The sequence below is a fragment of the Zychaea mexicana genome (assembly GCF_025766255.1).
Source record: "Zychaea mexicana strain RSA 1403 chromosome Unknown BDB00scaffold_33, whole genome shotgun sequence".
NCBI lineage: Eukaryota > Fungi > Mucoromycota > Mucoromycetes > Mucorales > Lichtheimiaceae > Zychaea > Zychaea mexicana.
Window position 1 is genome coordinate 214,795 of NW_026516696.1, and position 23,442 is coordinate 238,236.

The 23,442-nt window shown below is 43.9% G+C and overlaps 8 protein-coding genes across 8 annotated transcripts; 5 read left to right on the plus strand and 3 right to left on the minus strand.

The window, feature by feature from the left end:
* Positions 1–369: 369 nt before the first annotated feature.
* Positions 370–2,506, minus strand: BDB00DRAFT_354920 (uncharacterized protein). Its single transcript, XM_053117059.1, has 3 exons — positions 1,363–2,506; positions 1,148–1,224; positions 370–966 (listed from the first exon to the last, which is right to left on the minus strand). Exons 1-3 carry the CDS (start codon positions 2,436–2,438, stop codon positions 473–475), a joined length of 1,647 nt encoding a protein of 548 aa, XP_052980062.1. The 5' UTR covers positions 2,439–2,506; the 3' UTR covers positions 370–472.
* A 5,228-nt stretch (positions 2,507–7,734) lies between these two features.
* Positions 7,735–10,248, plus strand: BDB00DRAFT_872040 (kinase-like domain-containing protein; the record flags this gene model as incomplete). The annotated part of the gene is made up of 4 exons (XM_053126907.1): positions 7,735–8,256; positions 8,362–8,969; positions 9,094–9,821; positions 9,908–10,248. The coding sequence occupies 4 exons, from the start codon at positions 7,735–7,737 to the stop codon at positions 10,246–10,248; spliced, it is 2,199 nt and encodes a 732-aa protein (XP_052980063.1).
* A 574-nt stretch (positions 10,249–10,822) lies between these two features.
* Positions 10,823–12,081, minus strand: BDB00DRAFT_787692 (uncharacterized protein; the record flags this gene model as incomplete). Its single annotated transcript, XM_053120722.1, has 3 exons — positions 10,823–10,973; positions 11,043–11,308; positions 11,386–12,081. The coding sequence occupies 3 exons, from the start codon at positions 12,079–12,081 to the stop codon at positions 10,823–10,825; spliced, it is 1,113 nt and encodes a 370-aa protein (XP_052980064.1).
* A 2,957-nt stretch (positions 12,082–15,038) lies between these two features.
* On the plus strand, positions 15,039–16,043 carry BDB00DRAFT_355041 (uncharacterized protein). Its single transcript, XM_053117060.1, has 3 exons — positions 15,039–15,261; positions 15,386–15,504; positions 15,590–16,043. The coding sequence occupies exons 1-3, from the start codon at positions 15,175–15,177 to the stop codon at positions 15,933–15,935; spliced, it is 552 nt and encodes a 183-aa protein (XP_052980065.1). The 5' UTR covers positions 15,039–15,174; the 3' UTR covers positions 15,936–16,043.
* Positions 16,044–18,717, plus strand: BDB00DRAFT_355042 (uncharacterized protein). Its single transcript, XM_053117061.1, has 5 exons — positions 16,044–16,634; positions 16,779–17,096; positions 17,204–17,521; positions 17,624–17,729; positions 17,845–18,717. Exons 1-5 carry the CDS (start codon positions 16,151–16,153, stop codon positions 18,641–18,643), a joined length of 2,025 nt encoding a protein of 674 aa, XP_052980066.1. The 5' UTR covers positions 16,044–16,150; the 3' UTR covers positions 18,644–18,717.
* Positions 18,718–19,106: 389 nt separating this feature from the next.
* BDB00DRAFT_821654 (uncharacterized protein) lies at positions 19,107–21,009 on the plus strand. Its single transcript, XM_053123409.1, has 3 exons — positions 19,107–19,401; positions 19,487–19,520; positions 19,651–21,009. Exons 1-3 carry the CDS (start codon positions 19,138–19,140, stop codon positions 20,820–20,822), a joined length of 1,470 nt encoding a protein of 489 aa, XP_052980067.1. The 5' UTR covers positions 19,107–19,137; the 3' UTR covers positions 20,823–21,009.
* BDB00DRAFT_821658 (cupin-like domain-containing protein) lies at positions 20,961–22,326 on the minus strand. The gene is made up of 5 exons (XM_053123410.1): positions 22,211–22,326; positions 21,930–22,115; positions 21,833–21,845; positions 21,195–21,766; positions 20,961–21,138 (listed from the first exon to the last, which is right to left on the minus strand). Exons 1-5 carry the CDS (start codon positions 22,263–22,265, stop codon positions 20,969–20,971), a joined length of 996 nt encoding a protein of 331 aa, XP_052980068.1. The 5' UTR covers positions 22,266–22,326; the 3' UTR covers positions 20,961–20,968.
* A 1-nt stretch (position 22,327) lies between these two features.
* BDB00DRAFT_821663 (40S ribosomal protein S17-A) lies at positions 22,328–23,239 on the plus strand. The gene is made up of 3 exons (XM_053123411.1): positions 22,328–22,413; positions 22,581–22,886; positions 23,074–23,239. Exons 1-3 carry the CDS (start codon positions 22,411–22,413, stop codon positions 23,200–23,202), a joined length of 438 nt encoding a protein of 145 aa, XP_052980069.1. The 5' UTR covers positions 22,328–22,410; the 3' UTR covers positions 23,203–23,239.
* The last annotated feature ends 203 nt before the right edge of the window (positions 23,240–23,442 follow it).

Below are 23,442 nucleotides of genomic sequence, written 5' to 3' on the forward strand. Positions count from 1 at the left end.
GGACCAGGTTCCAAAATAATTTACAGGGGCGATTACTACTGGCCATGGTATGAGAAGGCATTGCGGGGTTTCGATGGTATATAAAAACTAGCCGATAAATAGAGACCAAAAAGGTCCGCTTTTTGCCTGGAAGCTCGTGCGCGTGCCTTGAGTATGTGAGTATGTGAGTATGTATGTAAATGTCTGCGCTCTTCGTCGTCCGGTATAGTAACCTCCAGCCCACAGAGCCCCCTCAGCAGAAGAAATAAACTTAGATATATACAACATATGTTGGTACAAAGATGGGTCGACGAAAAAAATTTAGCCTGCTAATAATAAGATATGATATGATATGCGCTACCGTCCTTTTTCCTTTTCCCGCATGTTATGTAGTTAAATGAAGCTGCGACATGTCGATCCTTCCATCGCCACTCGTAGGGCTTCGAAACACCCTTTTTTTTCCTTTCTACCAGAGCGATCTTGTTTTTTTCCTTCATACAAGCAGAGACGGGTGCTGGGACAGGTCATCGTCAATAAACGCAGCAGGCGGGGCCCCTTCATGAAGCACGTCGTAATACGTAGGCAATTTCTCGGGCAAACGGTTGTTGCTAGTGTCATTGCTATTATGATAATCGCTCGACCGCTGAGTTTGATCTGCGCCGACAATGTCTATCCAGTCATCGTCGTCGTCATCGTTATAGTAGTAGCCATAATCCCAATCAGCCGGATGTTCCTGTGCTACAAGGGTTGTCGTTGTCGGCATAGTAGCGTTTCCGTGGTTGACAGGTACGGTCCCGATGACAATAGGGAAGCTGAGTGACATTTTGCGCACTTCGGGGTTCCGAAAGTGAACAATAACACGGATTTTGTGTGTAATTTTCAATGAGAGGGTATCGACGTCTTGAGCGACATGGAGAGAATCAATTGGAATCGACAGTGGGAGGTTGCCAAGGTCATCTTGTTCTGGATCAACAACACGTTTCATGGCTAGTGTGATACAAACAACGTTTTCAGTCAGTTACTCGTCAGATCATGTAAGGTCTTGGCGCAGAACAAAGTGGAAAAACAAGGAGTGGAAATAACAAATGGCAGTAGTAGGCCGTGCTTTGCCTCACTCCCTTTCCTACCCCCCCCCCTTATTAATTTTTTGTCCCTGTGGTAAACTTACATATCGGTCGTGAAGATTTGGAAATAAGTATTTCAGGCGGCATTGGGTCAAATTCCCGGATTCGGCCAGCACGTAACCTGTTTGCCATAATATGAGTATTGTGAGCTTCACCTCCTTAAAAAAAAAATATGGCTGCGCCAATAAAGATGTATAACAGTGATGGCAATTACGGACACCATCACTAAGCAATAAGCCCGAAAAAAATAAAGACGTACGGATACTTTTCTGTTTGTTCCACGTGGGCTTCAATGGAAGCAATGGCAGCCTCGTCACGCAGAGGGAAAAAATGACACACAAGATCGAATTTTTTCTTTTGTAAACACAAATATTTTGCCATGGAAACTTCGTATCGTAGGTGGCGTTCCCGGGATCCGCGGTACCGTATCCGTTGTTGGTATTCGAGGATCTGCAAGCTGCCGTGGCCGTGGCAGAACACGTGGATCGGCTTGATAGTGCGTAGCATTTTTTGCTTCTGCTTGGAAAATACAAGTTGCTGTTGTTGTGCTTCTAGTTGCTGATCTTGCTGTTCTTGTAATATCCGTGGCGGTGCTGGAGAAGTAGTTGCTGCTTCTGCTGATGAATCTCGTGTGGAGACCGACGATGAAGATGATCGGCTGAACCGTCGCCTTCGTTTATTGTTGGAAGTACTGGTGCTAGCACTGCTCGTCAGGAAGCTAAGCGAGGCACTGGACCGGGCGTTCCAATAAGTCATCTTGGCAATTTCCCGAAATGAAGAAAGGCGCAGCTTTGCCGAGAGCTCGTAACTGATCGAATGGCGTGGCAGTAGTATGGAGGGAGGTAACTGGTCGGCATTGGGTATAGTCAACTCAAATGGATATCGTGTTACCCCAGCTGGTAATGCTATTATCGGTGCTGATTTTTTTGAAGACGACGACGACGTAGTAGAGTTGCTCTGGGCATTGAATAAATGGGTCTGTTCGCGAACAATTGTCTGGCTAGCGCTAGTATAGCCCATGGCTGCATTTAACGCACGACGGGTCACGCGATCAACAAGAGGTATGTTACTATTACTCTGTAACACGGCCACAGGCCACAAGTGTGTGTCGTTTTCGTCGAACAGTGGCTCGGTACTTCGTAATATGTCGTTGGATATAATGTTGCGTACAGTGCCCTTGAGCTGGATGGTGATTTGGCGGATTTGGATAGGCCGTAATAAGGTGAGTTGAACATGGCCCTTGAGCGTAACCGTTTCGTTGGGGATCATGTTTTCACCCTTAAACAGGTGGACTGAATCGCTCTCAGGCTGGATGTCGATAGATATTACCGACATTTCGTAGTATGAGTTTTCAAAGAGGGAGGGAAAGGAGGACAGAGTCAAAATCAAAAAGAATACAGAAGAAGAAGAAGAAGAAGAAAGAGGCGAAACAAGCTTATAATGGTTTTGTATATATACCTGAAATTACTGGCTGCGGGGAAGCATCAGCAACATCAAACACCATCACCAGGCAGCAACAGCAGCAACAGCAGCAGCACACACGCGCACACCCAAAAAAAAAAAAACGGGGGGTCACATGGCACATTTTTGCTATCACACTTTCCAAATTTGTTTCGCTATTCTTTCGTATCATCCTTCTATGGATTCTAATTCGCCCGTTCCAAACCTGTTATCAATAATTTTCAGCAACAGCAGCAGAAGAACCTTACCTGTTTTCTTCATATTCTTTTACGCTGTGGATGTCACAACCAAGACATAAAGGCAAATGACGTGCTGTAGTAAAGGGTACTTGTTGCAGGAAGCATATATACATGTATCCGGTGCAGGTTCTTTTCTCTTTTCCCTTCCCGCCCCGCCCCCCCCTGCAGCGGATAGTATAGACATTTAAACGCCACAATTGGGTTGTCGAAGAGTAACCCGGGTATTGGTATAGTCCTGGTCGTAGTAGCGCTACGCATGTGTGCTGGTTCTTTTTTCCCACAACGAAAACGAAAAAGGGGATCACGGTGTTTTCCAAAGTGTAAGTGAGGAAGCGTGCATTATACCACGTACTGGTGAAACGGGCAGATTGTGAAACAGTGACGCAGATAAAAAAAAATAGCCAATGTGATTCAAGAAGAGAGATCTTTGATCGCTATTGGTTATAAGCGGGCAGATAGTGCTACAGATATAAACCGTCGTCGTCGTCTTTGTCGTCGTCATTATTCTCACCTATGTATAATCAGGCATTAAAGAATTCTCACGTTTCTTATCGTATCGGATGCTCTTTTCCGATCTGAATCCGTGTCGTTCGCTTTCCAGCGAACCCTACTTTGGAGTTGTTCACTATGACAACAATGGTAACTCATGACTACCACGTTGCCATGGAGCCTACGATTTGGTCAACCCTCATTGACCTGAATGACAGTGTTTTCTGGTTTTGTGTATGGGGGTTGTACCTGAGTCATTCTGTTTCAACACCTCCAATGCAATGACGGGATTTACCTTTTTTATTTTTTTTTTCGATCGTTGAAGATCTGGAAAAGCATACAGAGCTGGTGCCAAATAGTTTGTGCAGTTGTGCATCGGACCTTTGCCAATCGGTAGTAGTACCCCCTCCTACCAATTGCCAATTGCTCCAAATGATAGTAGTGCCAAACAACGAAGGACTTTTTTTCATTTCATCTCATTTTTCACTTTTATCTTATCGAAACCATCGTATCCGTCACCACCAAAAATATCAGAGATCATAATACCTACTAAAGTGCAATTTTATAGATACAATGTTTGGCAAGGATGATAAATCACATGAATATATAAACCCATTATTGTTGATGGAAATGTGACTCAAAAACCGTTTACCTGGGATTTTATAGGTTTAAAAGCAAAGCATAGATAATATAGAGGGTGTACATAATGTGCTTTAAACCTATCCGGGCTACAGTAAACAAAAAATGCTACGCCTCTTGCAGCTCTCGTGTTGGTAGAGAGAGAAAAAAGGAATTCGCTTATTTCTTGATCTTCTACAGGTGCCACCTGCTACACTTACGACAACAATAGACGAGGGACAGCGACAGTTTAAGCTGGTTACATTCATCATTTCACTTATACGGTTTCTTTCTGTTCCGGTGATATAAGGTTTTTCCATTTTAAATTATACTTGGTCTATTGGTATATCTGGATTTCAGCAACAAAAGGACCAGCTGGCGCTTGTTCTGGTGTGTAACATAATGTGCAATGTGCGACGACAAATACGAGCGATCATCATTGTTATGCGGTGCTTTACATCGATGCAGTTAGTGTCTCTCCCTCTCTCTGAATCTCAAGTGTGCTTACAGTCACATGCGTGATCTCTATATGCAAAAGACGCGTAGAATTGAGCTTCTTTCACATAAGGGCATTACGGCTACATAGATTCAATAACAATAAAAAAGATACTTTTTACGTTTGAATTCAATCTGAATGCCCTTTTTAAACGCCCATACTATCTTGGAGCCATTCTATTAGCTTGATCCGGAATTATACATGATATGAAATGAATACAAGGGCACTTGTAGAAGTCTTACAAGTACTCTATAAATCCTGAATCCATCTTGCGCTTTGGTTACGGTGTATTTCGCTATGACCCTCAATATCCTTCATACTTACCAAAGTATTCCACGCATCTGTTACTTGTTTATTGCAGTCATATACTCAATATTTTTCAGTCCCTACAAACGAAAGTACTCCATCATAAAATTTGTGAGAAAGTTGCAGCATCAGTAGGATAGCATAGCAAAAAAGAAACATCTTCAAACTTACATTGGTCTTTCTCCGAGCTTGTTCCATTGATATTGATAACTTGTATTTGGATTGAATGCATATAGTGTTACCTAAGAAGACCCACGTCTTTCTTTTCTATGGGGGCGGGGGGAGGGAGTTGCGATATTTAGCGAGATAGGGACTGGTCCAGAAAAATGTGCACCTCACCATGTACTCTTTTTATCCTGTACAGATGTTGATCCGTTGGTTCTAAAGATTCAAAACTATCAGTATTAGATCTTTTCTTGAAATATCAGTAAGACCAAGCAGTAAGTTGCTCTGTTTTGGGGCAATATGTAGGAAGGAAAAGAGAACACCAACCACTGATGCTGCTCTCTCTTTCTCTCTCCCTCACTGAGTGTTTCGCATAATGACTGGGTATAGAGAATCGTAACAAATTCAACAGTAGATAGCCTTCTGTGATTGACACAGTGGGCAACATCAGCGTTCGTCTGTCAAGCTGATTGAGCGAGACCAACAGGAATTGTCGATTGGCAAACACTAGACTGGAATCCAAGTCCCCACTCGACAGCAAAGAAACTCAACTTTCTTAAAGATACTTTAAAAGTCAATGGCTTGATCAGACAAAGATATATATATGAGTATCCACGCTTTCTTCTCTCCTCCCTGGAAACTAAAGCGGTTGTTGCATATAGATGACGCTTTCCAGTACAGTATTTGCAGTCAAAGTATTATGATATGTACCTAGCGTGATGCTCATGAGAAGAAGATAATGACCTTGTAAGATACTTTAATACGTCATCTCGTTAAAGGTTGTCACGGAAACATCATGCTGTTCACTGATGTATCACATTTACAAACAATTCGATGTCCAGGTGGGCGGACACTCCGTAATGTGATTTACTTACTGACAGCTTTTTTTTTATCAACGTGAACATGTGCAACGTAAACACGTGAGGCCCCTTATGCTCCCTTGCCTTTTTTTTTTTAAAAAGTACAAAGACGTAAATACGCCTTCATGCATAACAGTGGCTTCGCTCAATAACACTATGTTGACCGCCATAGATTATTTATAAATGAAATACACAAGTATGATAACAAGTTGTGTCGATATATAGAAGGGCTAATAATATATCAATAATCTGCAGCTCGGTTATTCCTGTGTTCAGCTGTTCACTGCTTTGGGTAAATGCTTCTTTGTTATCGTCAACATGAGCATTATTATGAATCTATAGGGTAGGTTTGATATAGCTAGCAAAGCATACAAATGATAATAAGGTTTGTCTGATGGTACAGTACTCGGTACTTTTGTGTTCATGCATGATTTACTGCTGTCCGCCTACTATGTACGTGCATGGGTTAATAAAATTGACAGAAACGACTGCTGCACGCGCACATAGTCATTCTTCATTAGCTATACTGCTTATAAATCGTCATGCCGTGTTCTTGATCGTAGAGACTGCAAAGTCATAAGCGTATGCACCAGTTGATTTTACTGTTCTCACTAAAGACAGTGTATCCGTAGTATGTAGTTAATTTATGTCTACAACGGCAGGATCTACTGAGAAAAGACGATTGTGATAAAAGTGCTCTGCTAGTGATTATCATAATTTCCAAACAGAAAAAGAACAACCATTTAGGATATATAATCATTCGAATTCAATCGAATTTCGCGAAAGGCTTCATTGAGGTGAATTATTTTAAACGTGCGCTGCTTTTTTCATGGTACTATGTCCGGCTACTTTTCGCTTTTTGCGTGACACATCTTCAATTAACTTATTCCAAGTGCAATCTGAGTGTCAGATACACGTTAAGCATAGTGTAATGCATATTTAGTTTTGAGGCTGCTGTGTTATAAAGCATTTCTCCACACTTGGCTGGGTCTTCTTAGGAAGAGACTACATCTTACCGCGTAATATATATCTAGAATATTAGTTCGGCAACACTGAGTTCTTCTCACGCAAAAACAATTAGAAACATTGCATATCCAAAACACTACCAATCAAAGAACGTATCACTTGTGCTGTTCCCCAAAATCCCCTTCTTGCTACACATGATTCAAAAATTAATCCTAGCTACATATTACTGGATATAGCGAACGCTAAAAAAAGAGAAGAGGAACTTTCTTTGTGTCGTCGAGACAATAGTAAAAGTGTACACAGACAGAAATATGTGAATCGGAGTGCAGATGGCGTCATTGGTGAAGGATGGGTCGTAGTTGATGAAAAAGTCAACCTATCATCGATATCACCATCATCAAGATGATCAATAACGTTGCCTTTTACCAATAACGTGATAAAAATAAAAGTCAAAAGCCCCAAATAGATCTAAAATTTTATGGGCTAACGCCAAGTTTTTATTTCCTGTTAAGTTATCAGGGGAAAAAAAAAGTTTGTGCAGAAATCATCCGTTAGGCCAATGGAATCGGTCAAAATGAGCTAATCTCAGACTGAAAAGTTTAAGTTGGTGGCTTCGAGGGTCGGGATTCAGCCCACTACTGTGCGAAGAGAGAGAGAGAGAGAGAGAGAGAGAGCCGATGAGTGAGCGCCTGAGAGGGTTCAAAAAAAAAGAGACCCAGGCGTATTTTCTCTTTTCTCCCCTCGGAACCCAACCTTCTCTTCTTCTTTCTCCCACATCTCCTTCCTGTCGATTTAACGCTCTTCACTTTTCGTGGCGTTCTCCCAAACTCCACACAATAGCCTGGCTATTCTCAAGTCAGGCGGTTCTCCAGTTGTCTCTTTTTTTTTTCTTTTTCTTCATTGCATTCGTCACCAAGTAAAATCAAGCAAAAAAAGGCCCTCTTAAAAAAAATATTTTTTTATAATCACTCTATTGTCATCTCTCCTCTCAAGTCGCACAGAAGTGGGGTTCAACAGTGTTGTGTGTAGCCATGTCGGAATCTTTTTCATCGCAACAGCAGCAGCAGCAGCAGCAGCAGCAGCAACAGCAGCACGTTAGCTTTAATTTGTCATCAGACGGTTCGCTTGACGACGAGACGGACGGGTTTCGTAACTACTATGCGCCCTTATCTCAAACTTTGAATAATGACCATCAGTGGTCGCCATCCACGTCACCGGACTCGGAACGCGATCCTCACGCCGGTGGTGGTCCGCCTCACCCACCGTCTTCCTCTGGACCAGCATCAGCGTCGTCTACGTCTTATTATGCCAGTCAACAGCAAGTATTGACAAACAACAAAAATGGCCTTGACCAGTATGGAGGCTTGTCCATGTCACATACCAATGAGATCATTGACCAGTCGAAATCGCATGATTCCGAGCAAGTTGTGGAAAGCTCAGAAAATAAGCGCTATGTGCGCTTAAACACGCTGCTTGGCAAGGGCGCTTACAAGGTTGTGTACAAGGCGATTGATCGAGAAGAGGGCTATGAGGTCGCATGGAACACGATGCAGGTAATAATAATAATAATAATACGACATTACCTCATCGGTAAAAAAAGCTAGTGAGTGACAAAAGGTCTATTTATTCACAACATGCATGTTTTTGTAACTCTATAGGCGGCACCCAAAGATCTTGAGCACGAAATTGATATTCTGAAATCGGTGCGACACCCGAACATCATTGCGTTCCACGACGCCTGGTATCAAAAGAACGAGTTTGTCTTTATTACTGAATTGATGACTTCGGGCACGCTGCGCGAGTACATACGCAAGTTGAGTCTACCGAACAACAAGATTGTAAAGCGATGGTCGCGACAGATTTTAAAGGGCCTGGCCTACTTGCACGGCTACAATCCACCGATCATTCACCGCGACATCAAGTGCGACAACATTTTTATCAACGGCGCGCACGGTGAAGTCAAGATCGGCGACATGGGTACGGCTGAAATGAAGATGGGCAAAAAATACACCATTATCGGTACCCCGGAATTTATGGCCCCCGAAATGTACGAAGAGCTAGGATACAGTGAAAAGGTTGATATCTATGCATTCGGCATGTGTCTTTTGGAGATGGCTACGGGCGAATACCCTTACGGAGAGTGCAGAAACCCCGCCCAAATCTACAAGAAAGTTTCTGCAGGCGTCAAGCCGGCATGCCTTCAACAAATTCAGAACCCGGAGGTGCTTAGCATCATTGAGAACTGTCTGGGTCCCGAAGAGTCAAGGTAAGCTTGTTGTTCGTCGTCATTTGCTGTTAAGTTGGTGTGTGCTTCTGGGAAGCTGGATGGAAGATTATTGTGCCACGTTCGCACGCTCTTGACCGAGAACAATTTTTAAAAATGTTCCTAGACTTTCGGCACAAGAGATCCTCGAGCATACGTTTCTTGCTGTCGAGCCCGATGTGGTCTTACTCGCAGCCGATCCTACACATGTGCATTTGACGCTGCAGGTGGTGTTTAAGGGATTAGACAAGTTGTCGGTCAAGTTCGATTTCAACGGTGAAACGGACACGGCTGAGCAGGTTGTGCGGGAAATGATTGAAGAGCAGGTCCTCCCAGAGCGATATCAGCATCATATCACCAAGGAGATCAATCGCATACTACGCGATCTGGACAAACCAACCAACGAGACTGAGAAGGAGATCCATCCGCGTCACTCGATCTGGCGGAGGGACACAGATGCACGTCCCGACAGCGAGATCCAGCATGAGCTGGAACGTACTCGCATGGAGCTTGAACGCACCACGGAACACGCTCGTGATATTGAATCCAAGTGCGAGAGCTTTGAGAATCTGGCCCGCTCGGCCGAGAACCGGTACCGCGAGGCCATGCGTAACTTACGAGAGCTCCAAGAGCGTCACAAGATTGAGCTGGAAACTGTCAAGGCAGCACCGGCGGTATCGACGCCAACGGCCAGTTACCCACCCGAACCACACGCGTCGCAGGAACAAAGTCCTTACGAGGAGCACACGGCGAGCGCGCCACCCAGTGTGGATGTGGACAAGTTGGAAAAGGAGAGTCAATTCGAAGCGAACTCTCCAGCAGCGCGTGATGCGTTGGTTTCACGTATTCTTGAAGGTATCTTGGATTTTTGCCCCCCCTCCCCCCCAGTTGGTTTCCACCTTGATCACTTTTTTTACTCACCCTAAATTAATGTTGAACAGAATATTCGGATGACACCGACATTGAGGTGTTTGTGCAAGACTGTGCACGCGCATCGCATCGGAACCTCGACAAGGCACACGAATGGATCAAAAAGTTACAAAACCAAGACATTATGACGGTGGGTGATCTGCGGGATCTGCACGATGAAGATTGGGCGGGTATTGGATTGACAGTATTTGCTCTGAGAGCGTTAAAAAACATGCTCAAGGGCAAAAAACTGGCTGGACAAAACATCACCACGGCGACCGGTTCTTCTTATGGTGGTGGCCCTGTTACTGGCTCCAGCACGCCCGCCTCTTCTGCACCTCCATCAGCGCGTCTTTCTCCTCCGTCCACTTAGAGAGAGAGAGAGAGAGAAACATACCTTTGCTCTCTCTCTCTCTCCTTTGATAACAGATTGCAGGCCATTCTTATCTGTTTTTTATACTCTTTCCCTTCCTTTCATTCCTTCCCTACATTTTTTTAATAGCTCTAAAAAAAAAGGGATCTAGTTTTTTTTTTATTTGTTTGCTTTTTTTATTGTTAGAGAACCCCCCCCCTTCACCCCATCCGCACAACCGATACACCACACACACACAATCCTCACACCCACACCCGCACACAAACATCCAATCTTTTCCCTGTTTTTACAATGTACATATGTGAAGATTAAAAAAAAAAGGGATCGTGACACATTGGAGTTGTTTAGAATATTTAATAATGTTTGTTTTTTAAAAACTAAAGACGTTCAGTACCACCTATTCGTCGTCAGATGGCTCAATCGCAGGTTCTTGGGGTGTGGGATACATACTTGTCAATGAGATGATTACTTTAATTGATGATGATGATGATGATACGGTCGTAAGATGTATAAGAATGTTGGCGTAGTAGAGTGGGTATAGACGGATATGCGTTGTATGTATACATGAGATGTATCATCGATAACGGGCCTGCCCTCGGGATTCCCAACTGAGTCCAGACACGTTTCCCCCAAAGCCGGCAGTGTCAAACTGTCCTTCTAACTCGGCATCATGTGGTGAATAATGGTCGTGAGATCTTCTTGCCGAGGTGGCGCTTGTGTTCAAACTAACATCATGTTTTCACGTTATGACACATGGTTTCATACTCTCCTTTCATGAATATGCATTTATTTACCTTTTGTGTCTTTTTTGTTCCTGCAAGACACCTGCAGCCATTGATTTTGATGCTTTATGTTTTCTCAAATTCTCTCGTTCTGCTTCGGTTGGCATTGTTGTTGTAGACGTGCTGCTGATGTGTCGCCTGTGCTTGTTACTGCTACTGCTCATGTTGGTGATGGCAGCGTCGTCAGCATTGTCAACTCCACCCGAGCAACCAAGCGTATGTTGATATAACATGGCATGTGGGACTGGCTCACGACATAACGGACATAATGACAATTCCTAACACGCAAACCCCACTCGAAATGTCAATCATTCGCCCTTCTTTTTTGCCTTCCATCCTTTTTTTCACGACTTACTAGTTCCACATCCTCATCCTCATAATCGTCGTCGTCTTCTTCTTCTTCTTCTTCTTTAGCAGACTGTTCAGCAGACTGTTCAATAACCGTCCGACTGTCATCAAGTTTCTCAGTTCCAAAATCATGGAAATAAGGCGAAGGAGGACTAGACGCAAGTGGATCTGTTTCTGAATTGTACTCATAGTCGTAATCGTTGTTATTGCTGTCTTCCGCTAACCATGCATCAATGTCGGCCGTATCAAACACAATTTCCTCTTCCACTTCTTCTTGTCTAGAACGTGGTGCTGGTGGTGTTGATAATGGCCGTTCTTTTTCTTCGTGTCCTTGCTGTTGCTTTTGTTTATCTTTTCTTCGTTGTCGTTCTCGTGAAGGCGTGGGTGGCGAAGGAGAAGAAGCCTTTTCTTTTTTGACAGTGACACGATTCGATAATGTCACAAACTGATCGTTTTCTTCTCCATTGGCGATGGAGAGTTGATCATGGTGTCGATGGAGCTCCATGGGTTTAAAATGTAGCGTGCGCTCGGCTAATAACTCGAGTCGCGCACGCTGATCATTCTCTTCCTGTAATGACTGTTGACTTAATGCAATCGCACGTTGTAGATCGCGTTCTTCTTGTTCTTGAGGCGTTTCAGTAGGCTGTTGTTCTCGTTTTGATTTGGGCCGTAGCCACGTTTTTAATCCTTTGGAAGGGGGCATTGAGTGACCGCAGCAGTAAAGAATAGAATTGGCGAGAAAAGGAGGGCGACAACGGTAAGTATGTCAACAGAAAGATAACTCGTCAAAAAGAAAAGCTCAAAACCCGCTTATGGCAGGTGCAAATGTTTGTTTCCATTTTCAGATTGGCATTGTCGTCTGCAACAGATGCATTTGTCCTTGTGTTAGTAAAGCGTTATGCGCTAATAGTAGGATCTTTGTACATGCAAACGCCTCCTACTATCACGTTTATACTGTTAGTTGTAAGTCGAACACAGTTTCAGTCCAGCGATTTCTCGCCATCGCTGGTCAGCTCTCTTTGACATGACCGAGAAAAGTACGTCCTGACTTTAAGCAGATGCATCATTAGTAACGGGACACTCCAGCCACTTATTGTCAAGGACCTGAAGCAACAATATAGATTCGGGCAAAAGTTATCCACGCAATTCTTACATGAGTACATACCGTCAATTCTTTGAAACTTTTCCAAACTGACAGCTTGTCCAGCAGTGTTTGCCTGTATGCTTGTTCACGAACGGGGTAAACGCCCCATTCCATTTCACAGTGTTCTTTATCATTATCCTACTCCTCTTCACCGTGTTGTTGATCCACAGTCTACTATTGTCAACACCAACGTCAACGCAATTACGTTTCAGCCTTTACCTAAATCGGTCATTCGCTGATGTGCTTCTGCCAAAACGTCAGCGACCAGACGTTCTAATAAATGGTATCCAAGTTCAAAGCTCGAGAACGAGTAAGAGCAGCTTTTTTTCTGTGAGAAAGATTCAAGAGACAGGTGCAGACAGATAAAGCTTTTTAGCATTGGACAATAGCGGTAGCGGGAGCTTTTGTGAGATGGAGGCAGGAACAGAAACATATGAACCGAAGGCGGGAGTAAAACGATCTACAATGGTTCCCCGTTAACATCATCTTTAGATAAATCCATCCATCCGTTGTGTCAACCCTTTCAATAGAGTGGCTATCTCATTAGGAGTCACCCACTTTGTGGGATACTTGAAAAGTCTCTTATAATCCTTGTCAATCAGTTCAAAGACATAGCCAAAAAAAAGTCAGCCAAAAATTAGTAGGGGCACCTTTACCGTTAAGCTATATTCCACATCTCAAATGTGTCTATTATGTGTGGATGACCGCATCAATTACGAGGATGACGAATAAAAGAAATCTCATGTCGTGCTTAGCTCTCAGATAAAGAAGAACCTAATGATGGGAGGTTGGCCTGTTCTATCATGCTTCCAAGTGAAAACATATCCGCGTCATTCTTCATATGACTTCACTAACAGCACCTACCCACCAAGCTGTCAATAGAACCATCGTTTGCAGTAGGTGTCATGATACAGTATGGTGTAATTCATGGCATCACTATTAGTATTGATGACCGCATGTCTCCATGCCATCCAACAATCTGCCACACTGAGAAGCACCACTATCATGCTATAGGTTTAGAATGTCGTCCGCGTATGTAAGCAGCAGTAATAAGACTTGAGCGAATGTTACATGGATGCTCATTTTGTAGAGTATCTCTTGCCATCTCTGTTGTAATCCCATTGAATTTATAAAGTCGTACAGTTTGTAAGCTTTGCACTTCGCTTATGATGCGCGTTTCTTTATTTTTAGACGCATGTTTGAAAAAATCACCGAGATCAGGTTGGACAGCAAGGTGTATGTGGGCTATGCTCATCAATCATGATTCCCAGTGTGTCGAAGAAATTCTGCACCAGTTGTTTGTTCTAGACACCAATTATTTTTAGCTGTATGTTCTAACTGAATCAAGATAGAGGCAATCGACCGACTGATATGGAACAGCTCGAATAAATGGTAATCAATGAAAAACGGAGCAGAAGATGTTTTCTGACAGCGTTTAGAGCCCATCACGTGGATAGCAGAGGCCAAGTCAGTGAAATGCAGAAGCAGTACAAGGTGAATGATAAAGTAAGAGTAGTCTCGCGCATATTTCTATATAGGTGATTCAATGAGCCATTGCTTATGCTTACAACACAGCAGTTCTCTTATCTATTGATAAAGACAATGACCTAAGCCAAAGGGAAAAAGTAGAATGACTCGGTAGTAGAGACAGCATACCGCCCCCAACGTTTTTGGTATGGTCAGGAAAAACAATTGCGCTGTGTCTGTCCAATTGTTTCTATATCCGCGCAAGAGCAACTATGCAGATTCCAGATCACTCCATTGAACTTCGGGAGAGAAGAGCTAGTATTTCAGTGACACCATTTATTCATAGTCTGTAAATTAGTTAAAAAAACAATGATTTTCCAATTTTGATGATAAAAGTTGGTACAGAGGCTATTGGCATAGTCAACCTCATCTCGCGCCAAAAGCATTATCAAGTGGAAGAATTATTGCCGGCGGGTTAAAAAAATGGTTTTTTTAGTGCCATTGAGTTATTTGTATATAGATGATATGGAAGGCAAGGGTACGCATGCTTCTTATTCATGCTTCCAAAATGAGCTACCAAAGCAAGCATTGACGTTGACAGGTATTGCTGTTAGGCCAACTATCCAAGTAGTAAAGAGATGAAGCTGCAGAGTGCAAGTAAAAGTAGGTAAGTAGTAAAGGGATCATCATCACCGATCGTTGCTGACTTTTTTTTTTCGTTTTTCTGAGATTTTCGCTGTATTTGATGTACCTGATAAATGAAGTGTATCTTGTCTTTCTAATTCAGCTGTAGCTGTAGCAGCAACAGCAACAGGAACAGGAAACACAAGAGCAGCAGCAGTGCACAGATTATATAAACTTTTTAATTAAAAGCGTTTAGCCAAAGCAACCGCTCAAGTCGTGTATTTTTGGCTCAGAAAGAGTAATCAAACCCCATTTGGTGTAACAGTGTGATCTACCATTTTCTGGGTAGGTTAGGTTACACACAGTTCAAGTTGAGCTTCATTACCTTGAAACATCAATATTTTATATGTACACACACACCCTACATAATACACTGAACCTGTGCTCTCTTTTTTTTTTTTTTTCTTTTCACCCCATTACCCTTCCCAATTTGTAGGGTTCAACATCCCCCGTTTCTCTTTCTACCTTTTTTGTCTTTGTTTTGGCTAACTCGTACAAGGCATGGAACAGGACAAGAAACAAAAAAAGAATGCACGCAAAAGCTTTGCCGTGGCAACAAATGCCATCAAGATGGTGTACCCGTCATCGGTAAAAGAACAAAATGAAAGACACTGTTGACAATGCGCGAAATGACTAGACTCTAGGTGGCTGTAAAAAAAACAATAGAGTGAAGCTTACCTGAGTGTATTTTTCATTCTGAATATCACTATAGCGGCCGCCTTATGATCCTCAATTGGAACAAATGGTCTATTCACAGTCAACAGTCGTGGATACGATCATGAAGGATTCGAGCGATGATTTGGGACGATTCATCACGTATTTACGGCAACGGTAAAACCTCATACTCGAAACATATATATATATATATAATGATAACTGATAACAACATGGATCACTCATGCATCGATCTGACTAGTGTCGAATTGGAGGAAGGATATCAGACTTCTTTGGATAGAATTCTCGGCTCATTGCAGCAAGGCAAGCCATCTTCGTCGTCGTCGTCGTCTTCAGCCTCAGGGGCTAATGGTGCACCCTCATCGCCACCACGCGATCCAAAACAAACAACAACATTGTATCACGGTTTCATGGCGCATGTCGACACGAGTGTTCACCAACGACCATTACGAATACAATACATACAGGCCATCAAGGGTCAGCTACAAGCCCTTGCTGAACTCAAGGTAAGATTATGTGCTACCTGGAATTTTATTAATATTAAACCGTTCAACTGGGATTCAAAAAAGAAGCTTTTTTTAACTTGATTAATTCCAGGAACAACATGATCGTACAAGGCGGATCCACCGGAAAAACATGCGCCATATGAACACACAGTATCTTCAAACTCGCATGTACGAATTACCAGCAGTAAGTCCTTCTCAACGATGTGTGTTCCAGATGATGATGATGATGACGCGTGGGAAATGGGTTTCGATAAAAGTGAACTCAATTGCCGTTTTGTCGGGTGTCGTTTGGGTATATGTTCACTTGCAAAAAGGCACGAGATGCATATGTACAAAAATGGCAGGAGATCGAGAGGATCGCCAATGCAGCCATCCCAAGCACACCGATATCCCCCATCGTACCGTCTTCGAGTCGCTCCACGAGCGCGTCCAGCTTACTGACCCCTATCACTACCACAAGTACGAGCAACAGCAGTCTCTCGCCAACAACTAAAAATAGCGCGACCGTCGACGACGACGAGAGTGCTCGATTGCCACCTATTCCCACTCGTCAACCGTCGTTTCCTACGCGACAACCATCATTTCCCAGCATCGTCACGACCGCAATGCAGCAACAATCCGAAATCGTTCCGCCCACGCCAACAACACCCACCACACCGCATCGAAGGATCGAGCGCTTTGTCAACAAACTCTCGCATAGTATGGGCACGAACCAGCAACTCGATCCGGTCAAGCAAAGTGCACGCACGGCTAAACTCAAAGTAGAAGTGGTTGAAGCAGGTACAGAAACAAAAAAAAAAAGGATCAGTTATTAAAAAATGAAAGGGAAAGGGTGGGGTCTCAAAGTGAGGGGGGGTGGTGGTGGTGGAGGTCCTGCCCTTGGGGAAATCCATCGAAACATGGGGCCCTAACTGTATGGGTTAGACAAGGAGTACCGCAAAATGGTGCGCAAATTGGATGCATTGAGTAAACGTCAAGCAGCAGCCAACGACTTTGCCATCAAGATAGCACAAGAGCAACTAGCAGAAAAGACAGCCATGGTCAAGAATTGTCTGACACAGATCATGGATTCGGAAGCTTTCAAGTTCAATGGTGTGCATGAAACGATCCAGAGCACACGCCACGCTTTGAATCTCGATCCCGATCGTGACGCTGCCTTGTATCAAGATATGCTGGATCGCAACCGTCATCCTATGCCTGAGCCCATCTACTATCATAATTATCATGTCGGCGAATGCAGATGTAAGGGTTATTTTCCAGTATTCTGCTTGGATGGGGATAAGAGGATTGTTTCTGCTTTTCGCCACTCTGTTAATAGACCCCTAACAACGTGCATAATGCCTATGTAGTTTTGATTTTTGGCACTTCGCTCATGGAATACGCTCAACAACACCAACGATCTCCACCTCTTATTGTAACAAAGTGCATTAAAACCATCGAACGACAGGGTGGATTAGAGCGTGAGGGCATCTATCGGATATCGGGCAAACAAATCAACATTGACAAGCTCAAGCATGCTTTTGAGCGTAACGAGGAAGGAGTCGTTTTGGGACAAGAGGGCATTCCGGAAGATGTGTTCAGTGTTGCTTCGTTACTGAAAATCTTTCTCCGTGACCTGGCGTCACCGCTGTTTCCGTTCAAGCTCGGTGACCGTGTGACCTATTCTCGTAAATATATAATTATCCGTTTTTACACACACAAAAAAAAAAGATAGCTTTTTGCCTTTGATGATATGGTTTAAGCTTAGCGGAACACAATTATGATTATAGAAATCCCGGACAAGGAGCTGCGACTGATGAACTTACTGACGCGTATTCTCAAACTGCCACCGGCGAATTACGATACTCTGAAGTTCCTCATTGAACATTTAGCAAAGTAAGTAAGCCTTATACTTTGGATCATGGCAACACAAAACACACACAATGTACAGTTTGGGATATTTTTCCTTTTACAGAACATAGCATCTAATTTTGAATATTTCTTGATCCAGGATTGTATCCTTTGTAGAAAAGAACAAAATGACGATCCAAAACTTATCACTCATGTTCACGCCGGCCATATTCCAGGATCACAACCAAGCACAGCGGTCACCTGGAGAGTGGTACAGCGATTGTGTCCTCGAAGATTTGGTTGTGAATTGTGAAACACTGTTTGCGGATAAAGATCTTCGCGGTGCATCTGCGATTACGGGTGTGATTGAGTACGGGTTCCATGAAGAAGAATACGACTTTGACCTGCCATCGTCACCGTCGAGTTCCATGTATGCCCGGACGAACTCTTCTCCAACGACAGAATCTGATCCCGAGTATGGTGTCGACGAAGAGGATGTATCGCCTCAGGAGGAGCAGCATGATCCTATACTCGATCAAAGCAATAACAACAACAACTATTACGACATGGTGGACCAGCAACCGAAATTCAAAACTGCTTCAAAGGACAGAGGCCTCACTGTTAATACCCGACTTTCAAACGAACATATCACTCCTTCTGTAGCAGTGATCGATACCCAGCAGCAGCAACAACAACAACAACAACAACAACAACAAGAAAAAAGGCATCCCATTCCACCTATCGCCACCATCAATAGCGCCACTATCCCACCGCCTTCACTAGACTGGTTATCCCAGGATCCCAGTTCAGCGGATTCATCATCATCATCAGCAGCAGCAGCAGCAGCAGAAGGGGCAGCGCCTGGCCTGCAAAGGTCAGCCACTGTTGGTGCGACCCTGAAAAGAAACGCACGTGTACCACGTGAAGGCGCTCCTCGACGCTTAAGCCGAAGGGATTGAGAACAATTTATTTATCTATCTACCACCTATACTACCTACTTACATAACTGCCTAGTCACACCTTATATCCACTATACTCTTTCCTCATCAGTCTACAATGTTACCTACCTCCTCCTTACATACTCCATATGATTCTATAATATCATTTTTACTCTGCTTTCTGCATTGCTGGCGATAGTAACTGACTCAGTGAGGAAATCGACCAATGTGTGTGTGTGTGTGTGTGTGTGTGAAAGTGACGATGATCGTCACGATTTATACTGCCGGAACTCCCGAAAGGGGCAAATACCACCACCGGAGACTTTTTCGTTGAAAAATGCCCGGCATAACAGACACGTTCTTATTTGTTGACGGGGCCCGCGGTGCATGCCAACGCCAGAACATGTCAAATGCTGCGAAAAAAGAAATCCCCGAGAAATTAAGGGAAAGCCCTCTCTGCAAGAAAAGGGTGCTTTTTTTTCCCCTTTTTCCTTTTGTTCTTTCGCTTTGATCCCATGTTGTCGCAAGACACCTCCAATACTCCTGCCACTGGTGTTGTGGGTGTTGGTGCACCTGCAACAGCAACAACAACAATAACACCAACGACCACTTCAGTATCAGCAGCACCACCATCGTCATCATCATCATCATCATCATCATCAGTATCAGCGGCACTCGCTCCTCAACCGTTTACTCCCTCCCCTAATGCAACTGCTTCTTCAAGCGCTACACCTCTTCGGACTGCAAATGCTAACAAAACGCATGTCCTGAGAGCCTGTGTTTGTATTATCCGACACTGACAACAATTTTGCTATTTTCTATCTTTTTTTTTTTCCCCGTGCTGACGATGAAAATCTTTTTTAGGTGAATTGCCGCAAAGCACATCTTGCTTGTGACGGTAAGGGTCCACTTGTTACAATGAGTGATATACCAATACCACAGCCAGCTTATCTTACACATTCCCTTCTTTCTCTTTTCTTCTTTTCCCCCAACGCCTCCATCCTTTATCACAATGCTCTAACTGCTAGCCGATCGTCCCTGCAAACGATGCGTTTCACTCAGCAAAGAGCAAACATGCTACGACGTTGACCACAAAAAGCGCGGACGGCCGAAGCTACGACAGCACGGCCAACGCGTACAGAGAAATGCCATGACAACGCCTATGCGACAATCGTCCTTTTCCATGACTACCGACACTTCAGCCACGACCCTCCTGACGCAAACGTACACGTCGCCCATCATCACTGCGTTCTTATCCATGGAGATCTGTTGCGCGCGCGTTTCGGATGAAGTGCAGCAGCTGCTGGGCTATTACCCGCAAGAATTGGCACACCGGCCTTTGTTTTCCTTCATTGCACCAAGAAGCAGTGAAACACTAGCGCGACTCCATCGTGTTTTACTCGACAATGTGACACATGTAGCACAGCGGGCGGATCCAGCGTATCAGCGCATGCCACCCACAGAACGCACCACTTCTGATAAATTCTTTAGCCAGCATCCAGATACCCTCACTGCTATTGCCAATGGCTCGCAGACAGTATCCGATACCTTATGGGTCAAGCGCAATGATGGTGCCGTGGAGCCGCTTACAACTCAGTTTTATTTAGGCGGTGGACTTGGTGCAGATCTATATACCCCGTCGACGCTTACAAATCTATACATCGTATGCTTATTATCCAGACCTGCACAGACACAACAGCAGGCTCGATCACAGCAGCAACAGCATACCGAACAGCCCGTTAGTGATGGATCTGGTGGTGGTGATGGCGATGAACAACAACAACAACAACAACCTCCTACCTCATCGTCAACACTACAGCCATCGCCGCAGCAACAACACCCACTCCAAACAGCGACAGCTTCTTCATTTTCATCTTCGTCGTTACTACACCACCAGCACCACCACCACCATCACAAGCACTCACAACAAAGGCCAGTTGCACCGCGTCAAAGTCAGCCATCATCATCATCCATGCCCAGTGATAATCGGTCTGACCAACCTGTTCTTTTAACGCATCCATCCAATCCCTCCATCCCACTCCGTGCACCATGGCAACAGGTCCACGTTGCCCCTGTCACCAACGACAAGGATCCCAAGTCCAATTCGACCATTGACTATGTCAAGCAATCCATGCGCCTGTTTCAAAGCACAGAGCCATCCAGGTCATCCAATATGAGCGTGGACGCATTACTTTCCTAATATAACAAACACACACACACATCTCTGCACATATACACACACATACACCACTTAATAAACTGAATTCCCTCGTACACAGCAGCCAACTCTCTGCCACGACGGTAGAGAATTGAATTATAAATCCATTGGGCCGAGTCTTTTTGGTTTTATACATCGTCGTCGTCGTCTTCTTCTTCTGACTCTTTATTTTCCAATAAAAGGTTACGGAACAGACCGAAACTTGGATATAATATATTTCTATAGTCCATGTCATACCATGCGTTGATGGCAATGACACCCTCGTCTCCGTGCTGAAGAACTTGATGAAACCAAAGAGCTTGATTTAACGAGTTAATATGAAGCGTATTTACTAATGATGTCTACTTTGTTTACCTGGAAGGTATAGCATATCGCCCTTTTCAATAGTGACAGTAATAGGCCGAGCATGCTTGAATCGTGGATATCGCTCTAAATCTGGGTGTAATGGATCGACAGGGATCCAGGGTGTTTGCATAGGCGGATCCATTGGTTTCAGTTCATAGGACCCGGCTGTCGTATCAGGTGTATAAATGGCACTTTGATAAAGTTTCTCGTGCATACAATAGTACTCGGACGGTGGTAATAGGACAAACGTCTTTGTACCGCGCAAAACCGCATAGCAGTTCTCGTACGGATCTTTATGCAACGAGGTGATACTCTTGTCATTGCCCATCCAAAAGTTCACAGCATCCGGTTTTTTGCCCAGTGCTTCACTACACCAGCCAATTTCTTCTTCAATATCGTCCTTGAGCGCCAAGTATTCCGTGTGCAGACTGTCGTTTTGTAATGAAATGTAATGGGCGTGTGGCGTCGACGCTTTGCCTTCAATGATATCGAGAAACCGTCCGAACGGCATTGACTGTTCATGCGGGAGTGCAAAGTATTCGCGATCGGTGACGGGATCGTATGTTACTGCGTCTGCATAACTGTTATATATATAGTGTGTCAGCTAGCAAAAGAGGGTGGGGTAATTCTGGGTTTTTGTTTTTTACCCGTTAGGAGTTGCTGACGACAAAATTAAAAGGTTAGCTCAAAAGTCAAAGTCGAATGACAGAACTGTAAGAGTGTCCATGTACAAAATACACGTACTCGCTACCGTGACAATGGAGTCACCCAATTTCTCGCGCAAGTATTCGTTGGTCCATAGGGTATATGCAGGCCAGTGAGAAAAGGCGTTTTTGATGATTGCAGGTCTGTTTGGGTGCACACAGTTGCGTAAAAATTCAACGCTTGAAGGCGGTTGTTCATACACTTGCACATGGGTACCGTTTATTTCTAAAGTATATATATATATATATAGAGTATGTATTGTCAGTTTATTATATAGCTTTAACTAATGCTATGAGCGTTGAGTAAATATATCTTTTAACCTTGATATTCGTGGATAAATTCGACAATTTGGTCTTCCATATGTGAAGAAGGCATCTTTCGGCTGCTGGCTTCTGAAAATGGCAGTTGGCTTTTAAAAAAAACAGGGAAAACTCAGAGGTGAGAGGGGACAACATAAGATTTCGGGTGCAACAAGCAAATTCGATTTCTCCCTCTTTCTCTTTACTCATTTCTAGTAACCATGGTAAATATCGAAGCAATCGGGCTATCATAATAGCGGATGGATACGATTCATTCAACAAAGAGATGGATGGATGGATAGAAAGAACGGATGGATGGTTGGATGAACGAAACAGACGGATGAGTAGATTATATTAACGGATGCCGATTTCACGTTTTCGTCAATAATAGGGTCGTGTCCGCACTAAGACTGTCAAGAAGGCCTCGCGTGTCTTGATCGAAAAGTACTACCCCCGCCTCACTTTGGACTTCCAGACCAACAAGAAGATCTGCGATGAGGTCGCCATCATTTCGTCCAAGCGTCTCCGCAACAAGATTGCTGGTTTCACGACCCACTTGATGAAGCGCATTTCGCGTGGTCCCGTCCGTGGCATTTCCTTCAAGTTGCAGGAGGAAGAGCGTGAGCGCCGTGACAACTTTGTCCCCGAGCAATCTGCTTTGGACACCTCGGCTATCGAGATCGACCCCGAGACTGAGGTACAGTGTCACTTTTTTGAAAAAAACTAAAAATTGGTTGAAAATGCCGGTTGGATCTTTCGATGGCCAATTCAATCCCCTTTTTTTCGGTGTCAAGATCCAATCCAGCACAAAATGTATTAACCTATCTATATCTGTGGCTCGTAATCTTTTTTTTTTACGACGACCCCCTCCATGACCACTTTAGGAATTGCTCAAGTCCCTCAACTTTGCTGGTCTCTCCGGTGTTAAGGTCACTGCTCCCGTCGCTGCCTTCACCCCCAAGGAGAACCGTCCTCGCCGTGACAACCGTCGTGCTCCCCGCACTGAGGCTTAAACAGTTTTTCTTCACTAAATAAAAATTGTTCGGTCAACACAATTTTTTTGATTGCAGTTGGAGAAATGGGATGATGATACGAATATGTGTCAGTGCCGTAAAGTATCATTCAATGATAATTTGAATTGATTCACATATGCGATGTTAAAATTTGTATAATGAAGTTGATGGATGGTGTGAGCGTTACAGGAATATGTTTTATACAACCTCGCTAATGTCAGAATATAAGAAGCTGGTAAT